The sequence below is a fragment of the Pelobates fuscus genome, chromosome 3 (genome assembly GCF_036172605.1).
Source record: "Pelobates fuscus isolate aPelFus1 chromosome 3, aPelFus1.pri, whole genome shotgun sequence".
Classification (NCBI taxonomy): domain Eukaryota; kingdom Metazoa; phylum Chordata; class Amphibia; order Anura; family Pelobatidae; genus Pelobates; species Pelobates fuscus.
Genome location: NC_086319.1, coordinates 382,125,865 through 382,147,126, shown reverse-complemented (window position 1 = coordinate 382,147,126; position 21,262 = coordinate 382,125,865). Strand labels below are relative to the sequence as shown.

The 21,262-nt window shown below is 41.9% G+C and overlaps 1 protein-coding gene across 1 annotated transcript in view; it reads left to right on the top strand.

Moving 5' to 3' along the window:
• Window positions 1-20,267, top strand: part of CACNA1A (calcium voltage-gated channel subunit alpha1 A) — a 372,620-nt gene extending 352,353 nt beyond the window's left edge. Inside the window, exons 43-47 of the mRNA XM_063449602.1 lie at window positions 264-377; window positions 6,470-6,508; window positions 12,686-12,884; window positions 17,289-17,500; window positions 19,740-20,267. Of these exons, the coding sequence (XP_063305672.1) occupies window positions 264-377; window positions 6,470-6,508; window positions 12,686-12,884; window positions 17,289-17,500; window positions 19,740-20,267 (1,092 nt within the window). The remainder of the gene's footprint in view (window positions 1-263; window positions 378-6,469; window positions 6,509-12,685; window positions 12,885-17,288; window positions 17,501-19,739) is intronic.
• The last annotated feature ends 995 nt before the right edge of the window (window positions 20,268-21,262 follow it).

The following is a 21,262-nucleotide window of genomic DNA, read 5'->3' as shown; positions in this document are numbered from 1 at the left end:
GTAGGATACCTGCTAGTTGATAATTAAACATTCACACAACACAAATGGGCAAGGAAATGGGTCTTCCAGATCCTCACTGATGTCTAAAACTTCAACCACATAGGTCAGGTATTATAATCATTTTTAGATAATGACCTCCAAAAGTTTCCATCTGAATCGCTAATAATTTGTTTCTCCAGCATGTCTGCCGTGATGTTGAGTGGACAGTATTACCTTTCTCATTATATTTTTGATTCTCACCTTCTGTCTTTCTTGTATGGCAGTCAGTGGAAATGAGAGAAATGGCATTAGATGGTTTTTCTGACAGCGAGCAGTACCTGGTGATTGAGGGACACGGGAGGGCAGCCTCCATGCCACGACTACCAGCTGACAATCAGGTAAAAAAAAACAGCTATCTGACCTCATACTCCGTTATAATCCTCACTTAAAGTCATCAGAGACTTGTTCATCATAGATACCGTATCTAAAGCATTATGGTTCTACTACGTAACACAATCGCCATTTAAAAGAACATGGAAAGGCACAAACCCTACCTCGGACTTCTTAGGGCACAAGAACAATGTAGGACCACTTTCTGACGATCAAGCCACTCCCCCAAAAAGATCTGCAAATGCCACTTATGATGTCAAAATTGTGTCCATCTTTGCTATACATAGCAAGGCATATCATTGACCACCCCCCAACACATCAGAGGAAACTAAATACTGAATCTAATGACATATTATTATGGAAATGTTTATGGACATTACACTGGATCTTTAGTGAAAGTCTTCATTTATGTATCCACCATACATACATAACTTATAAAGCCTCACAATGTAACGGAATCGTGTTAAAGATCTGATGAGTGAGAATATTATAAGATTCACAGCAAAACCAGGAAGTGCAATGTACTCTGGCTACCTCTGTTTCATGTAGAATATGTTTATTACTCCACAGGGGGCATGGCATCTGTCCAATTTTTACCTGAGAATGGGTTTTAATCTAAACCGATTCCACAGGAGAATCATTGGTGCACTACTTATGGATTACCCAACAGGTTTTTAATAGTGGTAACCATAAAACCTGCATCCTCAATGGTCCCCGTGGAATCATTTGAGAAACATAACAGAAGCCACATGGAAAAAGAAGTTCAGAGTACATTGTTTTTACTAGTCTGATCAAAGCACCTACAGCACCATAGTTAAAGCACCTATCGCTACTAGTATACAATCAGTATAAATACATGCAGGGCTATCCATTAATGTCCCATTGACCCGTGCCTAACCATCTGGTTCTATATGGACCGTTCAAACTAAAAATACTGACATTGTTCATCCTATTTAACATGTTCAGATTTTGCAATTCTGGCTATGAATGAACCAGAATTGTGTCTGGATTTTAGCCTATGCGAATACCTCTGTTTTAAATGTTCAAGCGAAGGGAAGAGGCACCCTGATTTCGGGGTACAGACAACTGGTATGGCCACCCCCCTTCATAATATCCTTGGGGGTTTTGGGAAGGAACAATGGCATACCCCCATCCACAGTGTTATTTTATAGTCAGCCACCCATGGGTGAGAACTGGGAGGCGGCACAGGCATGTTTCCCCATATATATTATAGGTCCCACCCCCACGAGTTGGGGCTGGGGGAACACTGGTATTCACCCCACATCTTTATCATAAGCCTCACCCATCACCTATGGGTCGAGGATGGATGTAATTTCTATATTATAGTCCTGCCCACGGGACAGGATGAGAGGGAGGCAGGAATGTCCCCCCATGCATTATTTTAGAACGCCCATCCACTTAGTGAGGGATTCTAAACTTAACCCTGAATGTCCATGTGAGAACAGGTGCAATTGGGAAAATATTCCATATTTTTATTATTCACTTGCTATTATTATTATTATTATTATTATTGCAATTTATATAGCGCCAACAGATTCCGTAGCGCTTTACAATATTATGAGACGGGATTTAACTAAAAATAGGACAATTACAAATAAACTTACAGGAACAATAGGTTGAAGGGGACCCTGCTCAATCGAGCTTACATTCTATAGGAGGTGGGGAAGGCAAGAAGGCAAGTGAATTATATTGATCAAATAATGATAATAATTCTAATGACCAAATAATGATAAAAATAATTATTATGACCAAATGTGTATGCTACTGGAATTGGTGCTTTATAAATGTTCGGTTATTATAGAATTTGGGTGTGAAGAACACTGATTCTGAAGTTGATACTGAATGAATCCAGGCAAATGGTGTATATTTGGTCAAAACAACCAAATTTGAATCAGCTTTGGCTTTAGTGTTTATGAGAATTTCTAGTCCAGTAAGAATTCGATAATTTTTACCAAATCCATCCGGAAAAAATAAAAAGTAAAAAATCATGGTTGAAATCACAAATCACAAACATTAAATCACAAACATTCTCATAAAGAGTTCTGCCAACAAATGAGTTGATACATCTGCGCCTGTCTACCACAAACTGTTGTGCATGCCAATTTCTGTACATTGCAGCTGCATTATACCACACACTGATTGCATTAATAGCACTCCCAGCATTTGGCACACCAGTTTGACCTAAATAAAACATTTATTGTCCCTCACAAAAACATCTTGAAGGTACAATCACAGATAGCCACATGCTGCTGGATATAGAGGTAATCTAGTTGATATAGATTCTCTGGTAAAATAGCATTTTTAGTGCCAGGCCATTGATATCACTGCATTTGTTTTAGACTATTTATATCAGTGCCTTAATTTCAGATGATATGAAGGCATTAGTGATGGATAATGAAATGATAGTAGCAGTGTCAGATTACTGTATCAGTGCATCAGTGACGGGCTATTTATATCAGTAATAAAATCACATTATTATTCGATCATGGTGTTCATGTAGTAGTCTCCAATCATTATTACTAGTGCCAGGCCATTAACATAGAAACCTAGAATGTGACGGCAGATAAGAACCATTCGGCCCATCTAGTCTGCTCAATTTTCTAAATACTTTCATTAGTCCCTGGCCTTATCTTATAGTTAGGATAGCCTTATGCCTATCCCACGCATGCTTAAACTCCTTTACTGTGTTAACCTCTACCACTTCAGCTGGAAGGCTATTCCATGCATCCACTACCCTCTCAGTAAAGTCATACTTCCTGATATTATTTTTAAACCTTTGTCCCTCTAATTTAAGACTATGTCCTCTTGTTGTGGTAGTTTTTCTTCTTTTAAATATAGTCTCCTCCTTTACTGTGTTGATTCCCTTTATGTATTTAAATGTTTCTATCATATCCCCCCTCTATCAGGTCATTAGACAAGACGGAAAAAAAGGAAAACTGTGAAACGTAACTTTTATTTAATAAGTAAAATTATGTTGGAACGTTTACTTAATATTAAAATGTTCTCCTAGTTTTATCAAGCTGTAAAGTCATGCAGACAGAACAAAAGTGTTGATTAGATGTAAATAAAGGACTAAGTACCGGTATTTACAACCATAATCCCTTTCTAAAGTGTCATTTGATTTACATAGTTTGACATATGATTGAGACTGAGATCGTTCTGCTTTTAGTATATTGCCCTTGAATAGTCACTAAGGGTCCCAGTCTAATCAATATTACAATTGTAGATCCATTGGCAATGGATGTCTTGAAACATCAATATTAAAACAAATAGCAGAAAATGACATGAGCTGGCCTCTGGAGTATACCAGCAATGGTGGTGAAATCACAAGTCATAAAATATGATAACATTACACCTAGTAGGTCAGAATACTACCGTGTTTCCCCAAAAATAAGACCGGGTCTTATATAACTTCTTCTCCCGAAAAAACACACTAGGGCTTTTTTCTGGGGATGTCTTATTTCGGGGAAAAACTATAGCAAGAATGTGCTATAAAGCAGGTCTACGTTAGGGTGATTCCCCCAAACATAGACCAGTTCACAAGCGCGTGGAATCCCACGGATCTATGTTCGGGGGAAACTTCCCCAAACTTAGATTAGCGAACTAGCGCATGGAATCCTGTGAATTTCCCTGAACTTTGATTAGCGAACTTGTGACAAGCAACTAGGGCTTTTTTTCGGGGGATGTCTTATTTTCAGGGGAAAACAGTATAATAATTGCTTGTCTTGTGCAATTAGATATAGGGAAAGTGTAAATATCACTGTTAGTAAGTTATACCTCTAACATAAGTGTTGCCAGTAACCTGAAAGAAGACACATATGAAGAGGAAAAAGTATCCAAAATATATTATTGTAATGCTCTTAAATGGTCAATAGGGATCACTGGCAATATAGAGGTGGAAGAGGTGATTTATTACAGCAGTGCCCTAACCTGGTCACTAGATGGCTCCATCTCATCCAAATTGCATCAGTGCTAAAGAGACAAAAACTCCAGAAATTTAGTTTTAGTAACCACAGTTCCACAGTTCTCCTTTTTTCTGTTTTGTTTGTCTAATGATATTTAAAGGCATGAAATCCCTGAGTTGTGTACAGGTGCCATTTACTTAAAGGGACACTGTAGTCACCAGAACAACTACAGCTTATTGAATTTGTTCTGGTGAGTAAAATCATTACCTTCAGGCTTTTTGCTGTAAACACTGTCTTTTCGGAGAAAATGCAGTGTTTACATTACAGCCTAGTGATAACTTCACTGGCCACTGCTCAGATGGCTGTTAGAGATCCTTCCTGGGTCATGGCTGCCTAAAACGCATCCAAACATTCAGTATCTCCTCCCTCTGCATGCAGACACTGAACTTTCCTCATAGAGATTAATTGATTCAATTCATCTCTATGAGGAGATTCTGACTGCCTCTTTGTCAGTCTCAGCCAATCCTACGGGGAAGCATTGTGATTGGATCAGGCTACCACTTCTGGTGATGTCAGCTGACTGCTTGTTTTTTTCTGAGACAAACAGCATGCAGATTTACAGCTTCAGGCTTGAATACAGTAAGATTTTGCTATATTTATGGGGGCATGAGGGGCCCAGGGGGCTAGATGGTGGTTTTAACACTATAAGGTCAGGAATACATGTTTGTGTTCCGGACCCTATGGTGATCCTTTAAGGATTCTTTTTACATTTAGTTATTTCTATTAGTACATCATTGTGAGATAATTGTGTTAATCTAGTAGTGTCTGATCTTTGTTATGAGACCCAGACTGGCTTCAGTTTACTATTATCACACCACTAGTGCAAGATCACAAATATCAGTGTATCAGTGTATTGGCAGATCTTTGTTGTCAGATTGCAATAGACTCGAGCATAGAATAAAGAACTTCTAGGGTTATTTTTTAAAATGAGAAGTCAAAGTAAATTCAAGGTTAAATTCACATGTAAGGTCTGGGTAGCTTAACTGAAACAATAGCTTTGGCTATTTTGACCATAAATTTGAAATTTACTTTGAATTCTCACTTAAGTGAAAGCCATGATAATCTCCCTGAGATCACAAGCAAATAAATGGAAAGGCAAAGATAGCAAACATAGACCTTGATTTGACTTTTGGGGATATTTTAAAGGAACACTATAGCGTTAGGAATACAAATTTGTATTCCTAACGCTAAAGTGCCTTATCCACTGTTTTGTTGACTGAGCTCCCGTGCCAGGGTTAAAAAGGTGAATTTACTTACCTTTTCTCCCTCACAGCCCTGTCTCTGGTGTGCCGCTCTGCCTCTTTGGCTGAGATCATTGAAGAAGCATTGGGAGGCTAGTGTGCATGCGCAGTAAAATGCTGCCCTGCGTCAATCAGATTGTGTCTTTTACTCCACAGTATCAGTGGAAGCGCCTTTAGTTGTTGTCAGTATGATTGCCACTATAGCCAAGTAAACCCAGCAATGAAAACACTGTTTTCAGCTGCAGGGTTAAAACAGGGGAAGTGGGGAAGACATGGCACCCAGACCGCTTCAATTATGTTCCTTGAATGCAGATTCAGTCTGCACAGTTAGTCTACCTCCACCAATGAAATATTCTATCACTGACCATAAACCGCAAATGGCTCTCAACTTGAAATTTCAGCTACAAATTCACATACATCTTCTGTCTCTGCTGTCTGGGAGTGCGTTCTTCTGTATCCTTCCCCTAGATACTCTCTGTACATCTCCATTCCAACACATTCTCATTTTATCAGTCTTAATTAACTTTATGACTACTTGTATAGAATCATGGCCTGTGTAAACGCCATGACCTGTAGTGTTGTTCACCTGGTAACATAGAAGGATGGTGTACTCTCCTGTTTGTGTGCAATGTGTGTTCCCTTTATGTGGTCATTGTGATTTGTTCTCTCAGCCTGTCACTCACATGTTGTCTTCTGAACTGGGCACTGTATATATAAAAGTGTCTGATTGCTGTTAACCTGTGTTCTCTTTCTCTCTTTTTCTGTGTGTCCCCCTGGCTCTCTCTATCCTGTTCCCCTATGCTCTCTTTTTATATGTCCTGCACTTCCCTCCTATCGTGTCTTCTCTTCCTTCTGTTTGTTGTCTTGCTGTAGCCACGAAGGAAAGCCCGGGCCCGAGGGATTAATCTCAGTGTATGTAATGCCTAAAATGTGTCTTTTCACTCTTTCTATCTCTGCATTTTTTCCTACACTCTCTTTCTCAAACTCTCTCTATTTCTGATTTTTTTTTACCACCCCTTCCACTCTTTGTTTTCCTTTCTCTCTCTCTCTCTCTCTCTCTCTCTCTCTGTCCGTTTGATGATCTCTCTCTCTTTCGTTCTGCTTTCTGTTAATGATATTGTACATGTTTTCCTGCATGTATACAGCTACAGTCAGCATACAGGCTATTAGTACATATATATATGTATATATATATATATATATATACTAATACACAACTCTTCGGACATATAATAACAAACATTATTACTTGTATAAATATATGTACACACATGTGTTACTGCCGCTATCTGACACTGGAAAGTTCATACAACATGTAACATGGCCGCAGTAAATATATTAGAGATGGGACCAGTGGTCCCCTATTTCTGTCTGCAGTCTCAAAAAAATGGAGTGCTGTTGCTTTACAACTTGAATGTCTGCTGCTTTACAAGGTTTGTGTAGATAGGTGCTACAAAATGTTTCCGCAAGACAGTTTTGTTTTGTTCATCAGTTTGTTTGAACCAGAAATGATCCACAAAGCTTGGGCTGGATGACAATCATTATGCACATGGAATTTCTCTGGAACTAAAAGTTGTAATAACCTGACCTACCTAACCACTTCATTATCAAGTTATGTTTTTCTAAGTAACATATAACTGACAACCGTTAACAACTGGGATGAATAGTTAGCACATAAACTAGACATTTTTTGTGTGTAGTTTAGTGTTCATAGACATTTTTACAAATATATTATGTCAAATAACTCAAATGTAATTTGTTTTTAATTTAATTTGTTTTGTATAAAGAGCTAGGAGAAGTTTAAGGCAATTTAGAAGTTATTCCTTATATTACAATATATTAGTACTTACAATAACAAAGTATTTAACCAGGAAAGGTACATTCAGATTACTCTGGTTTCCAAGTACTTTCTGGTCACGTTTACCCAACAGCCAGGTGATGTTACTAGGATTGAACAGATTCTACTGATAATGCGTTAGCCCACTGAGCTATCTCAGCGTCATTTTTATGGGTCGCAGAAGCTGACATACCATTTTTGGCACACAATAGTTGTAATAATAACAGATAATAAAAACATTTACAGTACCTTTTTAATAGAGAAAATTTATTTATACTTACCGTAATTTTCTTTTCCTGGCTATTATTCATGGCAGCATTTAACATATGGGTTTAGCTCCTCCCTCTAACCCTCAGGACAGGAAACACAATCAATCAAACAATTAAGCCTACCTTCCCCTACTATATTAGGTACCCCAGTATCCTCCACACCTCAGTCCAGTAACAAGACAAATAAACCAAGAGAGGGCGGGAGACCAAATGCTGCCATGAATAATAGCCAGGAAAAGAAAATTACGGTAAGTATAAATAAATTTTCTCTATTCCTGGCTAATCATGGCAGCATTTAACATATGGGATTCCCAAAGCAATAACCACTCAGGGAGGGTAAGTCATGCTACAAAAATTGTTTAATATCCACTTAAGGCTTATAAGAGTTCAAGACCGAAAGGCCAAACTCCGAATCAGAATGAGAAGAGACATCCACTCTGTAGTGACGTACAAAGGTCTTCAAAGACGACCAATTGGCAGCTTTACAAATGCTCTCTGCAGAAACCCCTGACTCTGCAGCCCATGAAGTAGAAATGGACCTTGTGGAATGAGCTTTGATGTCCTTGGGAACCGGAACCTGTTTCGACCTGTAAGCTCTAGAAATAGCCTGAACGGTCCAGGAACGAAGGGTAGCGACAGAGGCTGCTTCACCTTTACGAGAACCCCAAGGAATCACAAACAATTGGGAAGACTTTCTCCAATTAGCTGAACGTCCAATATACGTGGAAAGACACCTCCTTAGGTCTAGTGTATGGCATCTTACTTCTTCAGGAGATGATGGATCCTGAAAATACCCCGGCAGGACAATCTCTTGATTCAGGTGGAAGGAAGTAACAACCTTAGGAAGGAACTCAGGTCTAGGGCGTAGCACAACTCTATCATCGAAGAAGGTAGTGAACGGTTGTTCAGAAGACAGTGCTCTGATATCTGACATTCTCCTAGCAGATACCAAGGCCAGTAACAACAGGGTCTTTAGAGAAAGAACCTGCATAGGGACCTCATCGATAGGTTCGAAGGGATGTTCCGTCAAGGCCTGCAGAACCAGAGGCAGATTCCAAGGAGCCGAGAATCCCTTGATAGGAGGTCTAATCCTAATGACAGCTTTGAAGAAACGAATCACCATAGGATTTAAAGCCCAACGAACACCAGAAAGAGCTGAAAGAGCCGAGCAGTGCACTTTAAGCGTGTTAAGTTGAAGGCCTCTCTCCAGGCCTGCTTGAAGGAAACCCAGAACCTGAGACACGGAAGGGGAACTTAAATCTTGAACCGTGGAATTACACCATCGTGCAAAGGCTTCCCATACCTTATGGTAAGTAGAAGAAGTAGAAGGATTCCTGGAACGTAATAGTGTTGAGATAACCTGGTCCGAAAGGCCATGTTCAACTAGAGACTTCCTCTCAATAGCCATGCATGGAGCCTGAATTTGTGAGGCTCCGGATGAAACACTGGACCCTGAATCAGCAGGTCTTCTGATATTGGAAGTTCCCAAGGCAGGTCCATCGATAGTCTCTGCAACAGGGGAAACTTTGAAAGCCTTCCCTGACTAGTAATCCTTTTACTAGGAGTTTGCCACTCGTTCCTCATCAGGTCTTTAATCGAGCTGTGAACCGGGAAGGAAGGTTTTTTCTTATGCAAATCTCCAAAATGTCTGTCAGAAGCCGAACATTCTTTGGCCTCTTCCGGCAAATCTAATGTACGTCTAACAGCCATAATCAAATGCTCCATAGCTTTGGAGTCCAAGGAGCATGGTTGTTCCATATACTCCTCTTCGCTGGAAGAGATTGGCTCTAAATCCTGGTACGCTGAAGGTTGTCTGTATTCGTCTTCAGACTGATCTGAATCCATGCCGAAGGTCTCACCTCTTGATCTCTTATTCTTGTGAGATTCAGCAATTCCCTCTACCACTGCTTGCTTGATCCAATACGCAATATCCTTTGCTGAGGAGGTAGAGGCTTGCGGTGACTTCTGGCGATCAGATTCACCTGCGACCATGGCCAAGCATCTTCTGCAGAGCCTGCAGTTATCCATAGGCCTTGCTCCACATCCTGGGCAGGCTGCCGGTTTTTCCCTTCTCCTCGATGGGGATCTGGGACAGGACCGGTCACGAGGGCTGTAAGAAACAGAAGTCATAAGACTGTACCCTCTATGCACTCTTTTTGTAACTTGAAGAAAACATAAAAAACATTGCTCACCTATGACCTATAGCAGATCTCGTTGATTTTGCAGAAGGGGATGATGGATCCATACTGACTGTAGGGCTAAGAACATTAGAAAAAAAGGTAATGTATTCCCAGCCCAATATTATGAAGATTTTAAAAGAAAAGTAATTCACTTACCTGCAGAGTCTTAAGAACAGTCTACTAGAGCACTGTATCTGTAAAGGGAACTGAAAACGAGCGTTTTTAAGTCTGAAAACCGCCATTTCAAATTTCCCGCTCTGCACCTTTAAAGGATCGCACATGCGCACTTGGTCGCGAGATCGCGGAACCGCCATTTTGGACATGGGCAAATTTCACTCTGAGTCCGGGTGGACGCATTGCGCATGCGCGAGCGTCTTACCGTTATGCTGATCGTTTGATCGAGGTCTGAAGCACACACAGGACGCCAGAGGATTCCCACAGCCTGTGGAACTAACCACCCAGGCTCCCAGGGGTTCCCAACTCCATGGAGATTGGGCTACATGTGCCTGGGCTTCCTGAGGAGGGAGGCTGACCTCCACAGGGACAAGACCATATCAAACATGGTCAGGTGAGCAAAAAAAAAAAATATTTCAGATAAACTGAGAGAAAAAAAAAAAAAATACACACAAACTGTCCTAGGGCTAGGAGGACAGGAAAAGACTGAGGTGTGGAGGATACTGGGGTACCTAATATAGTAGGGGAAGGTAGGCTTAATTGTTTGATTGATTGTGTTTCCTGTCCTGAGGGTTAGAGGGAGGAGCTAAACCCATATGTTAAATGCTGCCATGATTAGCCAGGAATGGTCTTTGTAAGCAATCTATTGGTGGTTCTGAGGCTGCAGCTTCCAAATAAATGCTACACAGATGTTATAATAATGTCTCTATCAGGGTAAAATTCCTATATTCAGTATTACTGTTAACCTGGCTAAAAACACGTACCTGTGCTAGAAAGCCCATTGCAGTTGCTCCCATTGCCCTTCCTGCTTACTCCCCTCCTGTGCAGCTTTCTAGCAACAAGATTTTGTCTTCAAAGGACAACTATAGGCACCCAGACCACTACAGCTCAATCAAGTGGTCTGGGTGCCAGGTCCCTCTAGTTTTAACCCTGGAGCTGTAAACATAGCAGTTTCAGAGAAACTGCTATGTTTACATTAGGGTTAATCCAGCCTCTAGTGGCTGTCTCATTGACAGCCACTAGAGGCGCTTCCGCGCTTCTCACTGTGAAAATCACAGTGAGAAGACGCTGACGTCCATAGGAAATCATTGAGAAATGCTTTCCTATTGACTGATTGAATGCGCACGCGGTTCTTGACGCGCATGCGCATTCAGCACTGACGTCGGAAGAGGGAGGAGAGTTCCCCAGCGCCGGGCTACCTCGGTAAGAGGCGAGATTGGGACCCTGGGGGTGAGGGGGGGGGACTTAAAGACCCTATAGTGCCAGGAAAATTAGTTTGTTTTCCTGGCACTATAGTGGTCCTTTAAAGACTCTTGGATGCTCTGCCTCAGAGGAGAAATTTGTTTTTGTATTGAGTGAAGCTTGATGCTGGAGCAAAGTGGAGAATAAGTAGGGAGTAACGTGGTAAAATTATTTTTGTATTGGTTTGCTATTCAGGGGGGACACCAATTTATCTCTTCACTGCACCACACTCTTGTAGAAACTTGCACGGAAGATATTTTCCATTGGCTGAAAGAGTACATACTTTTAGGCGATAGTAAAGCCCACATATAATGTATTCCAGATAGCTCCTTTCACAGAGCGCACTAACTGCTAACATATCTCCCTGATACCTCGTAGCATTCCCACCCGCGGCTGAGATCCAAGACGATGTATAGTTCTCAAGCAGACCTGAGTTGGCAGCCTGCATCCGAGCATATACCCCGCATATACCCGGTGACCGAGTGGTAGGATTTAAGGGGCTTGGTTTGATAGTGTCTGCTAAGAGAAGCTAGTGCCACAGCAGGGTGTTTATCCGTCCTTTCTGCTTAGTTAATACAGCCTTGTAACATCTGGCATAAGCAATTTTCATTTACGGTTCTTGTAAATGTTGCACAACATGGTTTAAGATAACACATGGGTTAAACAGGCTATGTATGCACAGCACGTTGGTTAATTTACCAGTGCATGCACAACATGTTGGTTTTAGGGTACACACCAAACACCATAATCACTAAGGCATGCTGTAGTGATTTTAGTCACAGCAGTGCCCTGGCGTCCCCCGATTGAGAAGTCAAACCATTGTAGATGGTTTCTGGCTCTTGCTCAGCAGTAGCATGACTGGAAGAGGCTTCCATTCTAAAACGGTCTGACTATTTAGAATGATAGCGGTTGCCAGGGCAATTCTGATACCATAACCACTACAGTGTGTTCTAGTGTTTATGATGCTTTTAGTGTTAATTTATTAAGCACATAATTCAATGTCATGTTGAGCGAACTACACATCATTTAGAGAAAATGCATTCCAGGAGATTTATGATCAGTGTAAAAAATACTCTGCATTATTAGACAGTATCTTGTTTTAATCTTCATTCTGTAGATGCTCAGGATTATTGTAGGATATTGAAATATACATTTTCCATTACACAGAATGCTACATGAGGGTCTGTTTGTGGTTATAATGCAAAAGCAAGGAATGGAAAAGGCTGATTTTCACTCATGTAGAAGAATCAATAGTTTGCATTAAACCTTTCTTTAATTTTTTTTTTTATTTCTCTTCCCATTTTCAAAGGTTAATTTAAATTTAATATGTGTCAGGCCTGTTTTCTTTGTTTTAGTTTACATCCGCATTGTCTTTGCTCTTCTATAGACCATTACTGACGGAAGCCCAATGAAGCGATCTGCCTCCATGCTTGGTCAATCCCGGTCCAGAGGCAATAGACTAGATGATTATTCCTTGGAAAGAGTGACCCCTGAGGAAGGATCCCGTCACAACCATCAACGTAGACGCGAGCGGGGACACCGTGTGTCAGAGAAATCCCTTAACAGATACGGAGATCTGGAATCAGGTCAGGCTACTCTCATCTGATGGTAAATGTCATAATGTTCATAAATCAAAATAGAATTTTCCTTAATAAATAATAATAACATTTGATCTTGTGCTACTTTTTTGGTGTATCCTGAAGTTGTTCCATGGTGCATCCTGAACTAGTTCCGTGGTGTATCCTGGCTAGTTACAAGATTAATCCTGTGCTAGTTCCAAGGTGTATGCTGTGATAGGTCCACAGTGCATTCTGCAATAGTTACAATGTGTATCCTGCAGCAGTTTTCAGCATAGTTATCATGTGCTATCTTCATGGTATTTCCTAGTTATTTTCATGGGATATTCTGTGCTACATCCATTGTGTGTCCTGTGCTAGTCCCATGGTGATTCCTGCAAAAAATGGTGGTCTGCAATAGTTCCATAGTCTGTACCCTGTGCTGATTCCATGGTTTATCCTGTGCAAATTCCATGGTTTATCCTGCAATAGATCCATGGTGTATCCTGCAATAATTCCATGGTGTATCCTGCTGCTCTAGTTTCTGAGTCTATCATGCATTAGTTCCACAATGTAGCATGCTATGGTTCAACGCTGTATCCTGCAAAAGTTCTGTTGTTTACCCCATGCTAGTTCCATACTGTATTCTTTTATAGTTCCATGGTATATCCTGTGCTAGATTTATGGTGTATTTTACATTAGATCCATGGTGTATCATGTGATAGTTCCATTGGTTATTTTGTGCTAGATCCATAGTGTATATTGTGCTAGATCCATAGTGTATCATGTGCTATAGATCCATTGTGTATCCTGTACTAAATCCACGGTGTATCCTGTGTTAGTTCCTTGGTGTATCTTGTGCTAGATCCATGGTGTATCTTGTGCTAAATCCATGGTATATCCAGTGCTAGTTCCATGGTATATACTGCAATAATTCCATAGAGTATCCTGCTCTAGTTTCTGGGTCTATCATGCATTAGTTCGATGCTATGTCCTGGGTAGTTCCATGGTATGTCCCGTGCTAGTTCCATGATCTGTCCTGGCTAGTTCCATGGTATATCCTGGCTAGTTCCATGGTATATCCTGGCTAGTTCCATGGTATATCTTGGCTAGTTCCATGGTATGTCCTGTGCTAGTTCCATTGTATGTCCTGGCCAGATCCATGGTATGTCCTGTGCTTGTTCCATGATATTTCCTGGCTAGGTGCCATTAGAGCACTCAGTGTGCACTTCCTGTAAGTCCGGCCGGGTACAGGAAACAGAAGCTCCTGTACCACGGACCGGAGAGGAGCTCGGCCACCAACGCTACAGGGAATGGGAGATGGGGGGGTGGGGTGAGTAGGGAGACCACATGGAAGGAGGGGGGTGAGTAGGGAGACCACATGGAAGGAGGGGGGTGAGTAGGGAGACCACATGGAAGGAGGGGGGTGAGTAGGGAGACCACATGGAGGGAGGGGGGGAGTAGGGAGACCACATGGAGGGAGGAGGGGAGTAGGGAGACCACATGGAGGAAGGAGGGGAGGAGGGAGACCACATGGAGGGAGGGGGGAGGAGGGAGACCACATGGAGGGAGGGGGGGTGAGTAGGGAGACCACATGGAGGGAGGGGGGAGTAGGGAGACCACATGGAGGGAGGAGGGGAGTAGGGAGACCACAGGGAGGGAAGGGGGGGAGTAAAGAGACCACAGGGAAGGGGGGGAGTAAAGAGACCACAGGGAGGGGGGTGAGTAAAGAGACCACGGGGAGGGGGGGAGTAAAGAGACCACAGGGAGGGGGGGAGTAAAGAGACCACAGGGAGGGGGGGAGTAAAGAGACCACAGGGAGGGGGGGAGTAAAGAGACCACAGGGAGGGGGGAGTAAAGAGAACACAGGGAGGAGGGTGGCATTAGTAAAGAGAACATGGGGGTGAGTAAAGAGAACACAGGGGGGGGAGTAAAGAGAACACAGGGAGGGGGTGAGTAAAGAGACCACGGGGGGGGGTTGAGTAAAGATACCACGGGGGGGGTGAGTAAGGAGAACACATGGAGAGGGGGGAGTAAGGAGAACACATGGAGAGGGGGGAGTAAGGAGAACACATGGAGAGGGGGGAGTAAGGAGAACACATGGTGAGGGGGGGAGTAAGGAGAACACGGAGAGGGGGGGAGTAAGGAGAACACACGGTGAGGGGGAGAGGGGGGGAGTAAGGAGAACACAGGGAGGGGGGGTGTGAGAAGAGACCGCTGGGGGGGAGAGGAGAGACCACTAAGGGGCAGGGGAGAGCTCTAAGGGACGGAAGGGAGAGCTCTATAGGACAGGGGGCGGGACAGGGAGCTCATTCACACTACACGCACACACACACACAATGCATCTCTATACATACTCAGAAACACACAATGCATAGCTACACACATGCAAACACACACTGCTTCTCTTACATACACACAGAAACACAATTCATCTCTTTTAATGCACCCCTTACAGACACACACACTGCATCCCTTACATACACAGAAACACACCTTGCATCCCTTATGCATACAAACACAGATTCACACAATGCATCCCTTACATACAACCAGAAACACACAATACATCCCTTATACACAAAGACACACTGCTTTCTATCCTTTACACAGAAACACACTGCTTCCACTACACACAAACACACTGCATCACCTACACAAACTGATATCCCTATACACTAAATTCGATAAGCACACACATTAGATCCTCTACAACAACACATAACAAATTCCCTACACACTCCACTCCCTGTGAGCAAACTCATGGGTGGAACATGTAGGTGGACTTATGGGTGGGCCTTATGGGCATACTCACGGTCAGGCCCTGGGGCCCAGACCTTGAGCTGTGTAAGTGGCCCCCAAAAATGGAGCTGCTTCCTGTTCTCCCAGAACATTGAATTTTGTGACCACAGTTACAAACAGCCTCCAGAGATCCTGTTCTACACCAGACCAGTGGAGCCAAACTGCAGCCAGAGCCCATCACCATCCTCATCTGGTTGTAAGTAGGCAATCTAGTATATTATTAGTGACATTAAGCTCTAATTTACCTCACATTAAAGGGACACTATAGGCCATTAGAACCACTGCAGCTTAATGAAGTGGTTCTGGTGTCTTTAGCCTGTCCCTGCAGGCTTTTTAATGTAAACACATTTTTTGGAAGCACTGGCATTAGTTCATATGGCAGATCATATGGGTGGGGCATTGTGATGTCACATGTGGGGTGGGGGAGGCAAACATTTTTTTGCCTAGGGTGGCAAAAATCCTTGCACCGGCCCTGGTCTTATACCATTAGCATCCATGAAGGTGCTATAGTATATCAGTATCAGGCACTAATAGAACCCGTGTAGGTGCAGGAGTTTATACTTATTTCTGGGTTTTTTGCACCCTTGAAGGTGCAGCATTTGAGGGATTTTGGCGATTATATTTAATAGTCCAGACTATAGGTAAGTGGACTTTTTGCAGGATACGGAGCAACATATATGTATAGAAATAGGCACTTTTAAGCCTCCAGACAATTGCTACCTTTGATTACCATCATACTTAACTAAGCTGTGTCTAAAGTTACTTACCTTATCCCTCCTTCTCTCTTTCCAAATCTTCCAATATCATCTCGCTTTGTATACTTATCTTACTAATATTACCCTACTTTTTTACTCCAATAATCCCCTGTATTACCATTACAGCCAATTGACAATTTAGGTGATCTCTCCCTATTATAATAGTGTTTGTTTGTTTTTTTCAATTAAACTCCCCTCTCCTTTTTCAACGAATGTTCCAGATTATTTGGACATTGTAATTATTAAATGATTCTGAAGGGATGTTTATTATACTAATAGGGAATATAAAGTAACAATATATTACCTGTTGGCTTGATTTTTAGGATCACTATATCTAATTATCATATAGATACAACTATTAGTTTTATGTTTATTTTTGGCATTGGATAAATAAAGCCTGTTATATCATTGAACAGACTGTTAGATGGTGATCTTTTGCTATATTGCAGCAATCTTCTCACACATTGTTACTGTTGAAGACATTTCATTCAATCAATTACTTAGTGTTATGAAATACCAAACCAGGGATTCTCACATGAGGTTTCCCTGATTTATATAGTTCCATGGTGTATCCTGTGCGAGTTCCATGGTGTATCCTGGCTAGCGCCATGGCACATTTTGTTATAGTCCCATGGTGTATCCTACAATAGTTTAATGGGGTGTCCTGTGCTAGATCCATGGTGTATCCTATGGTAGTTCTATTCTGTTATTCTGTGCTAGATTCATCATGTCAACTTCCATGGTGTATCCTGTGCTTGTTCCTTGGTGTATCCTGTTCTAATCCCATGGTGTATCCTTCGCTACATCCATGGTGTTTCCTGTGCCAGCTCCATGGTGTATCTTAACCATTTCACCTTAATCACTTCTTTAATTTCAGGTCTTGGTACAGAGCTTAGTACCACAACACAGTCATGTGACCTACCTTCTGAGGAGCGTGGACGTACCCGAGATCGAAAGCACCACCATCATCATCACCACCACCATCATCACCACCACCACCATGCCGGGTCAGATCGGGAGCGACTGGAGTATGGAAGGCCAAATTCCCGCTCGCCTAGTGCGGGCAGAGACTATGCCCCACACAGACAGGTGGGTCACACCTCCTCAAATGTGGGTAATGAATGTGTTATGGACATGATTTAGTGGGGAAACACTAAGGATCAATGTTTACTGTACAATTTGTTTATGAGCAATCCAGGACTGAAACATTTAAAAAAATAAAATAAAGGTTTTTTTTAACAATCTCAATTTCCAGTGTTTATACATTTCTCTTGTTCCCATGGAAACAATAGCTTGTAGTTGTATTTTACTGTAATGTTTCAGTGCTGTATTGCTCACAAAAAAAGTGCTTAGAGGCAACACTGCTTGTCAGTCCTGTAGTGATGAGCTATTATAGTCTAGTATTGTCCATCTGACAGTCCTGTAGATCTTGGTAGTTGAACAGGTTTTTGAGCAGTGATGGCGAATGGTTTTAGCCCTAGTGCCCAATTTTCTACAGTGTATTATTTAAATCTGAAAGTACCCAGAGCAATTCTTCATTCCCTTTTTCCTCATTACAGTCCATTCTTCCCTTTCATTTTCAGTGTTCAGCTCTCCTCATTGAAGTTCCCCATTTATGCGTTTACTTCCTGAACGCATATCTACCTCTTTGTCTGTCTTCTCATTATATATTCCCTGCTCTATTTCATCTCCTTCTCTCTATTTGAGCTCCTGTCTTCCATTTTACTTTTTCCCCATTTACCTCAGCTCAATTTCCCCCCTCACTGATTTCCATATCAGTAACGCTTACAAACCCTTTTCACTCTTACTCAAAGTTTCTACTCGTTCGATCTCAATATTCACTATATTCAATATAACTGTCCTACTGCCAGTCCTCTTTGTTATTCATCCGTTTGCCCACAATATCACTTCCCTTAAAAGATCTGTTCCCTCTGCTCCATGTTTTACATATTAGGAAAGTGTGTCCGCATCCCACCTTTTATTTCCACGTTTATGTTTTCCCCATGTAGAATAGACGCTCCTCTATTTTCCTATTCCCCTTCTGAAGTTGTGCTCTCCCTACTGCAGCCTATTTCTGCTTCACTTAATGCTTAATTATAGATATCATCATTATCTGAGACGGGTTACTATGGTGCACCCTGGGCCTCCAGGATTGTAGGCCACCCTGTGGGGGCAGACACTGAGCGCTGGTGTGGGTACCCGTGTCATAGGTTCGCCATCACTGTTTTAGATTGTGGGAAAGGTTATCAGCAGCATTTTCTTTGTTAAAATAGGAGCTCATTACCCAAAGTTGGGTGTATACATATATATAAATATATATAAGCATATTGAAATTATAATCCGACATTGGGGATTGGGTTATAAGAACCTTTATAAAATGTTGCCCTCTGTCATCTCCCCATTTCCCCCTTTCTTATTTTCTTGACTTTATTTTCGGTTGTGGGGGGTGCCAGTGATGCCCCTCATTCCATCCTCCCTCCCTACTCTAGTGTTTTTCCTTTCACTACCTGCTGCCCACCATTCCCCCCCTCCCCGCTGGGGTATCAGCTTCCCATAATGCCATGTTTCTCTTGCTGCTCATAACTCTAAAGGAGATTGCAATTGTCCCTGTAGTTTAAAGGGAATGGGGTGGGATGAAGAAAAGTGGGGTAGCCTGGATGGGGGCTTTGTTTTTGTTGCCTCCTCCCATTTTGGTTGGATCTTCTGTCTCTACCCCCTGCTTGTTTTGCTCAATCTGCTTGTTCCTGCACAAAAACTTACAGAAAATCCATCTCTCTTCCACTTTTTCCGTTATTTTTTTTATTTCTTTGTCGCTGTGGCATCCTCACCCTTCTTTCCTTTTAACCCTCCCTGAACCCCTTTCTGTGTGTGAGGGCACCCTCCCTCTTTCCTTTCTCGCTTCTTTCTAATTCACATTCTGTTATCTGCTTGTCTGGGTTATTCTTTTCCTACACACTCATCTTCCTCCACTCTTGTGAATGTTTTTCTTTTCTCAAATCTCTTGTTGGTCTGCCCCTTTGTTTTGTCTTTGATTTTGTGGCTTCTCTTCTGCCTTCCTTGTCTTCTCTTTCCTTATTTTCATCTGGCATTACTGTCTTACTTAATTTTCCTTGACTTTTGTCCGATCTTCCATTTTCACATCTGTTTTACCTCCCTTATTTCATAACTCTCCTTCTCGTGTTTATTATCCAACATCAAACCTACCTTTTCTCTTTTCCATCATTTCTCTCTCTTCCCTCTTGTGTCTTGTATATCCTACCCCTTGCGTGTCTCCTCTTCGTGTTTTCTCTCGCTCTTGAATTCCCATTTTGTTTGGATTTTTGTGTAGGGCAGTAGTTCAGTGGATGGCAGCCCCGTGCCCTCAACCTCTGGGGCCAGCACACCCCGCAGAGGAAGGCGACAGCTGCCCCAGCTGCCCCCAACCCCCAGGCCACGCGTTACCTACTCTCCAGTGGTCCGCCGGCCTGCCAGCGTCTGTCCCCCCCAGCAGCAACATCAGAGCCCTTGCAGAATTGCCCCACTCTCAAGGAGGTATCCTCAGTGTGAGAGCCACCCAGGAGGCAATGAGAGATGGGCTACTCACAATGACTCTCCCCGATCCCACCGCCACACCAGAGGACATTGTTCTGATGCGCCCCGCGCTGGATGCAGGCACAGCGGCCCTTACCGAGATTCCTCCTATGAAGGCCCCCATCCCTGTGACCAGCGCTCCTCCAGGACTGCCGACTCCGGGGGGGGACCCCCTCTTTCGCCACATGGGCGCAGGCTGCCCAACGGCTACTCCCATGGGACCCCGCGACCCACAAAATCTCGTCACGAACGTTACAGTGAGAGTGAGGAGGACGACTGGTGCTAAAAATACAAATATATATATAAATATATCTAAATAAAGGAATATATATATATATATTTACATAAAATAAAAAATAAATAAAAAAAAAACTTCAATCTAGCAGGGAAATCAAAGACATGTGCAAACTGGATGAAAACAGGGGAGGAGAAATACATGCCCCCCAAAAAATGAAAAATTTCCACCAAAAAAAGAGAACCCTCCTTTCGTTCCTTCCACATTTTGGGATTAGGAAGGACATCGTCACAGCATGCTTTTTATAATACAGTATATTTTGGGAGGGCTTATGTATTTTGAAAGAGAGTAGATATCACTCAGGAGGATACAGCTACAAGTTTACCACCTCCCCCCTCTTCTCTGGGCATCTCCTTGATATCTCAATTCTGAACCATTTTCTTTTTGGTCGAATTTTCCCACCTAGAAGAAGAAGAAAAAAAAATTAAAAACGCAAAAATGGCGTGAGAATTTTAAAAAGCTGCAGAGAACTTTTGGAAAAAAAATATGTACAAAAATGGTATTATTATTTTAGTTTATTTATTTATCTTTTTTCAATTTGTATTGATGAGTTTTATCATCCAAAGGATTGGATATAACGTGTGCTGGTTAATGTTATGGAGAGAGCACGCAGATGCACACGCACACACGGGTGTTTAACACTCATACTTGTTCATATTGCCTGCGGAAATGAGAAAATTAACAAAAAAAAACAAAAAAAAAACTACAAAAAAAAAAGACAAAAAAAGTTGGAGAAAAAACAAACAAAAAAGCAGCATTTGATTAAAAAACATCTGATTTTTTTGCTTGACAGTCCCAAAAACCGAGACATTAAAAAAAAAAAAAAGAAAAGAAAAAAAAAAATGAATTGCGTTGCTTATTTTAAAAAGCTTTTTTTCCGACTTTGAAAAATGTTAGATCCGGAGTGTGGCGGATGCATGAATATAATAAATGGCAAAAATGTTAAATATATATATAAATATATTGAATTTAAAAAAAGAGTGAGA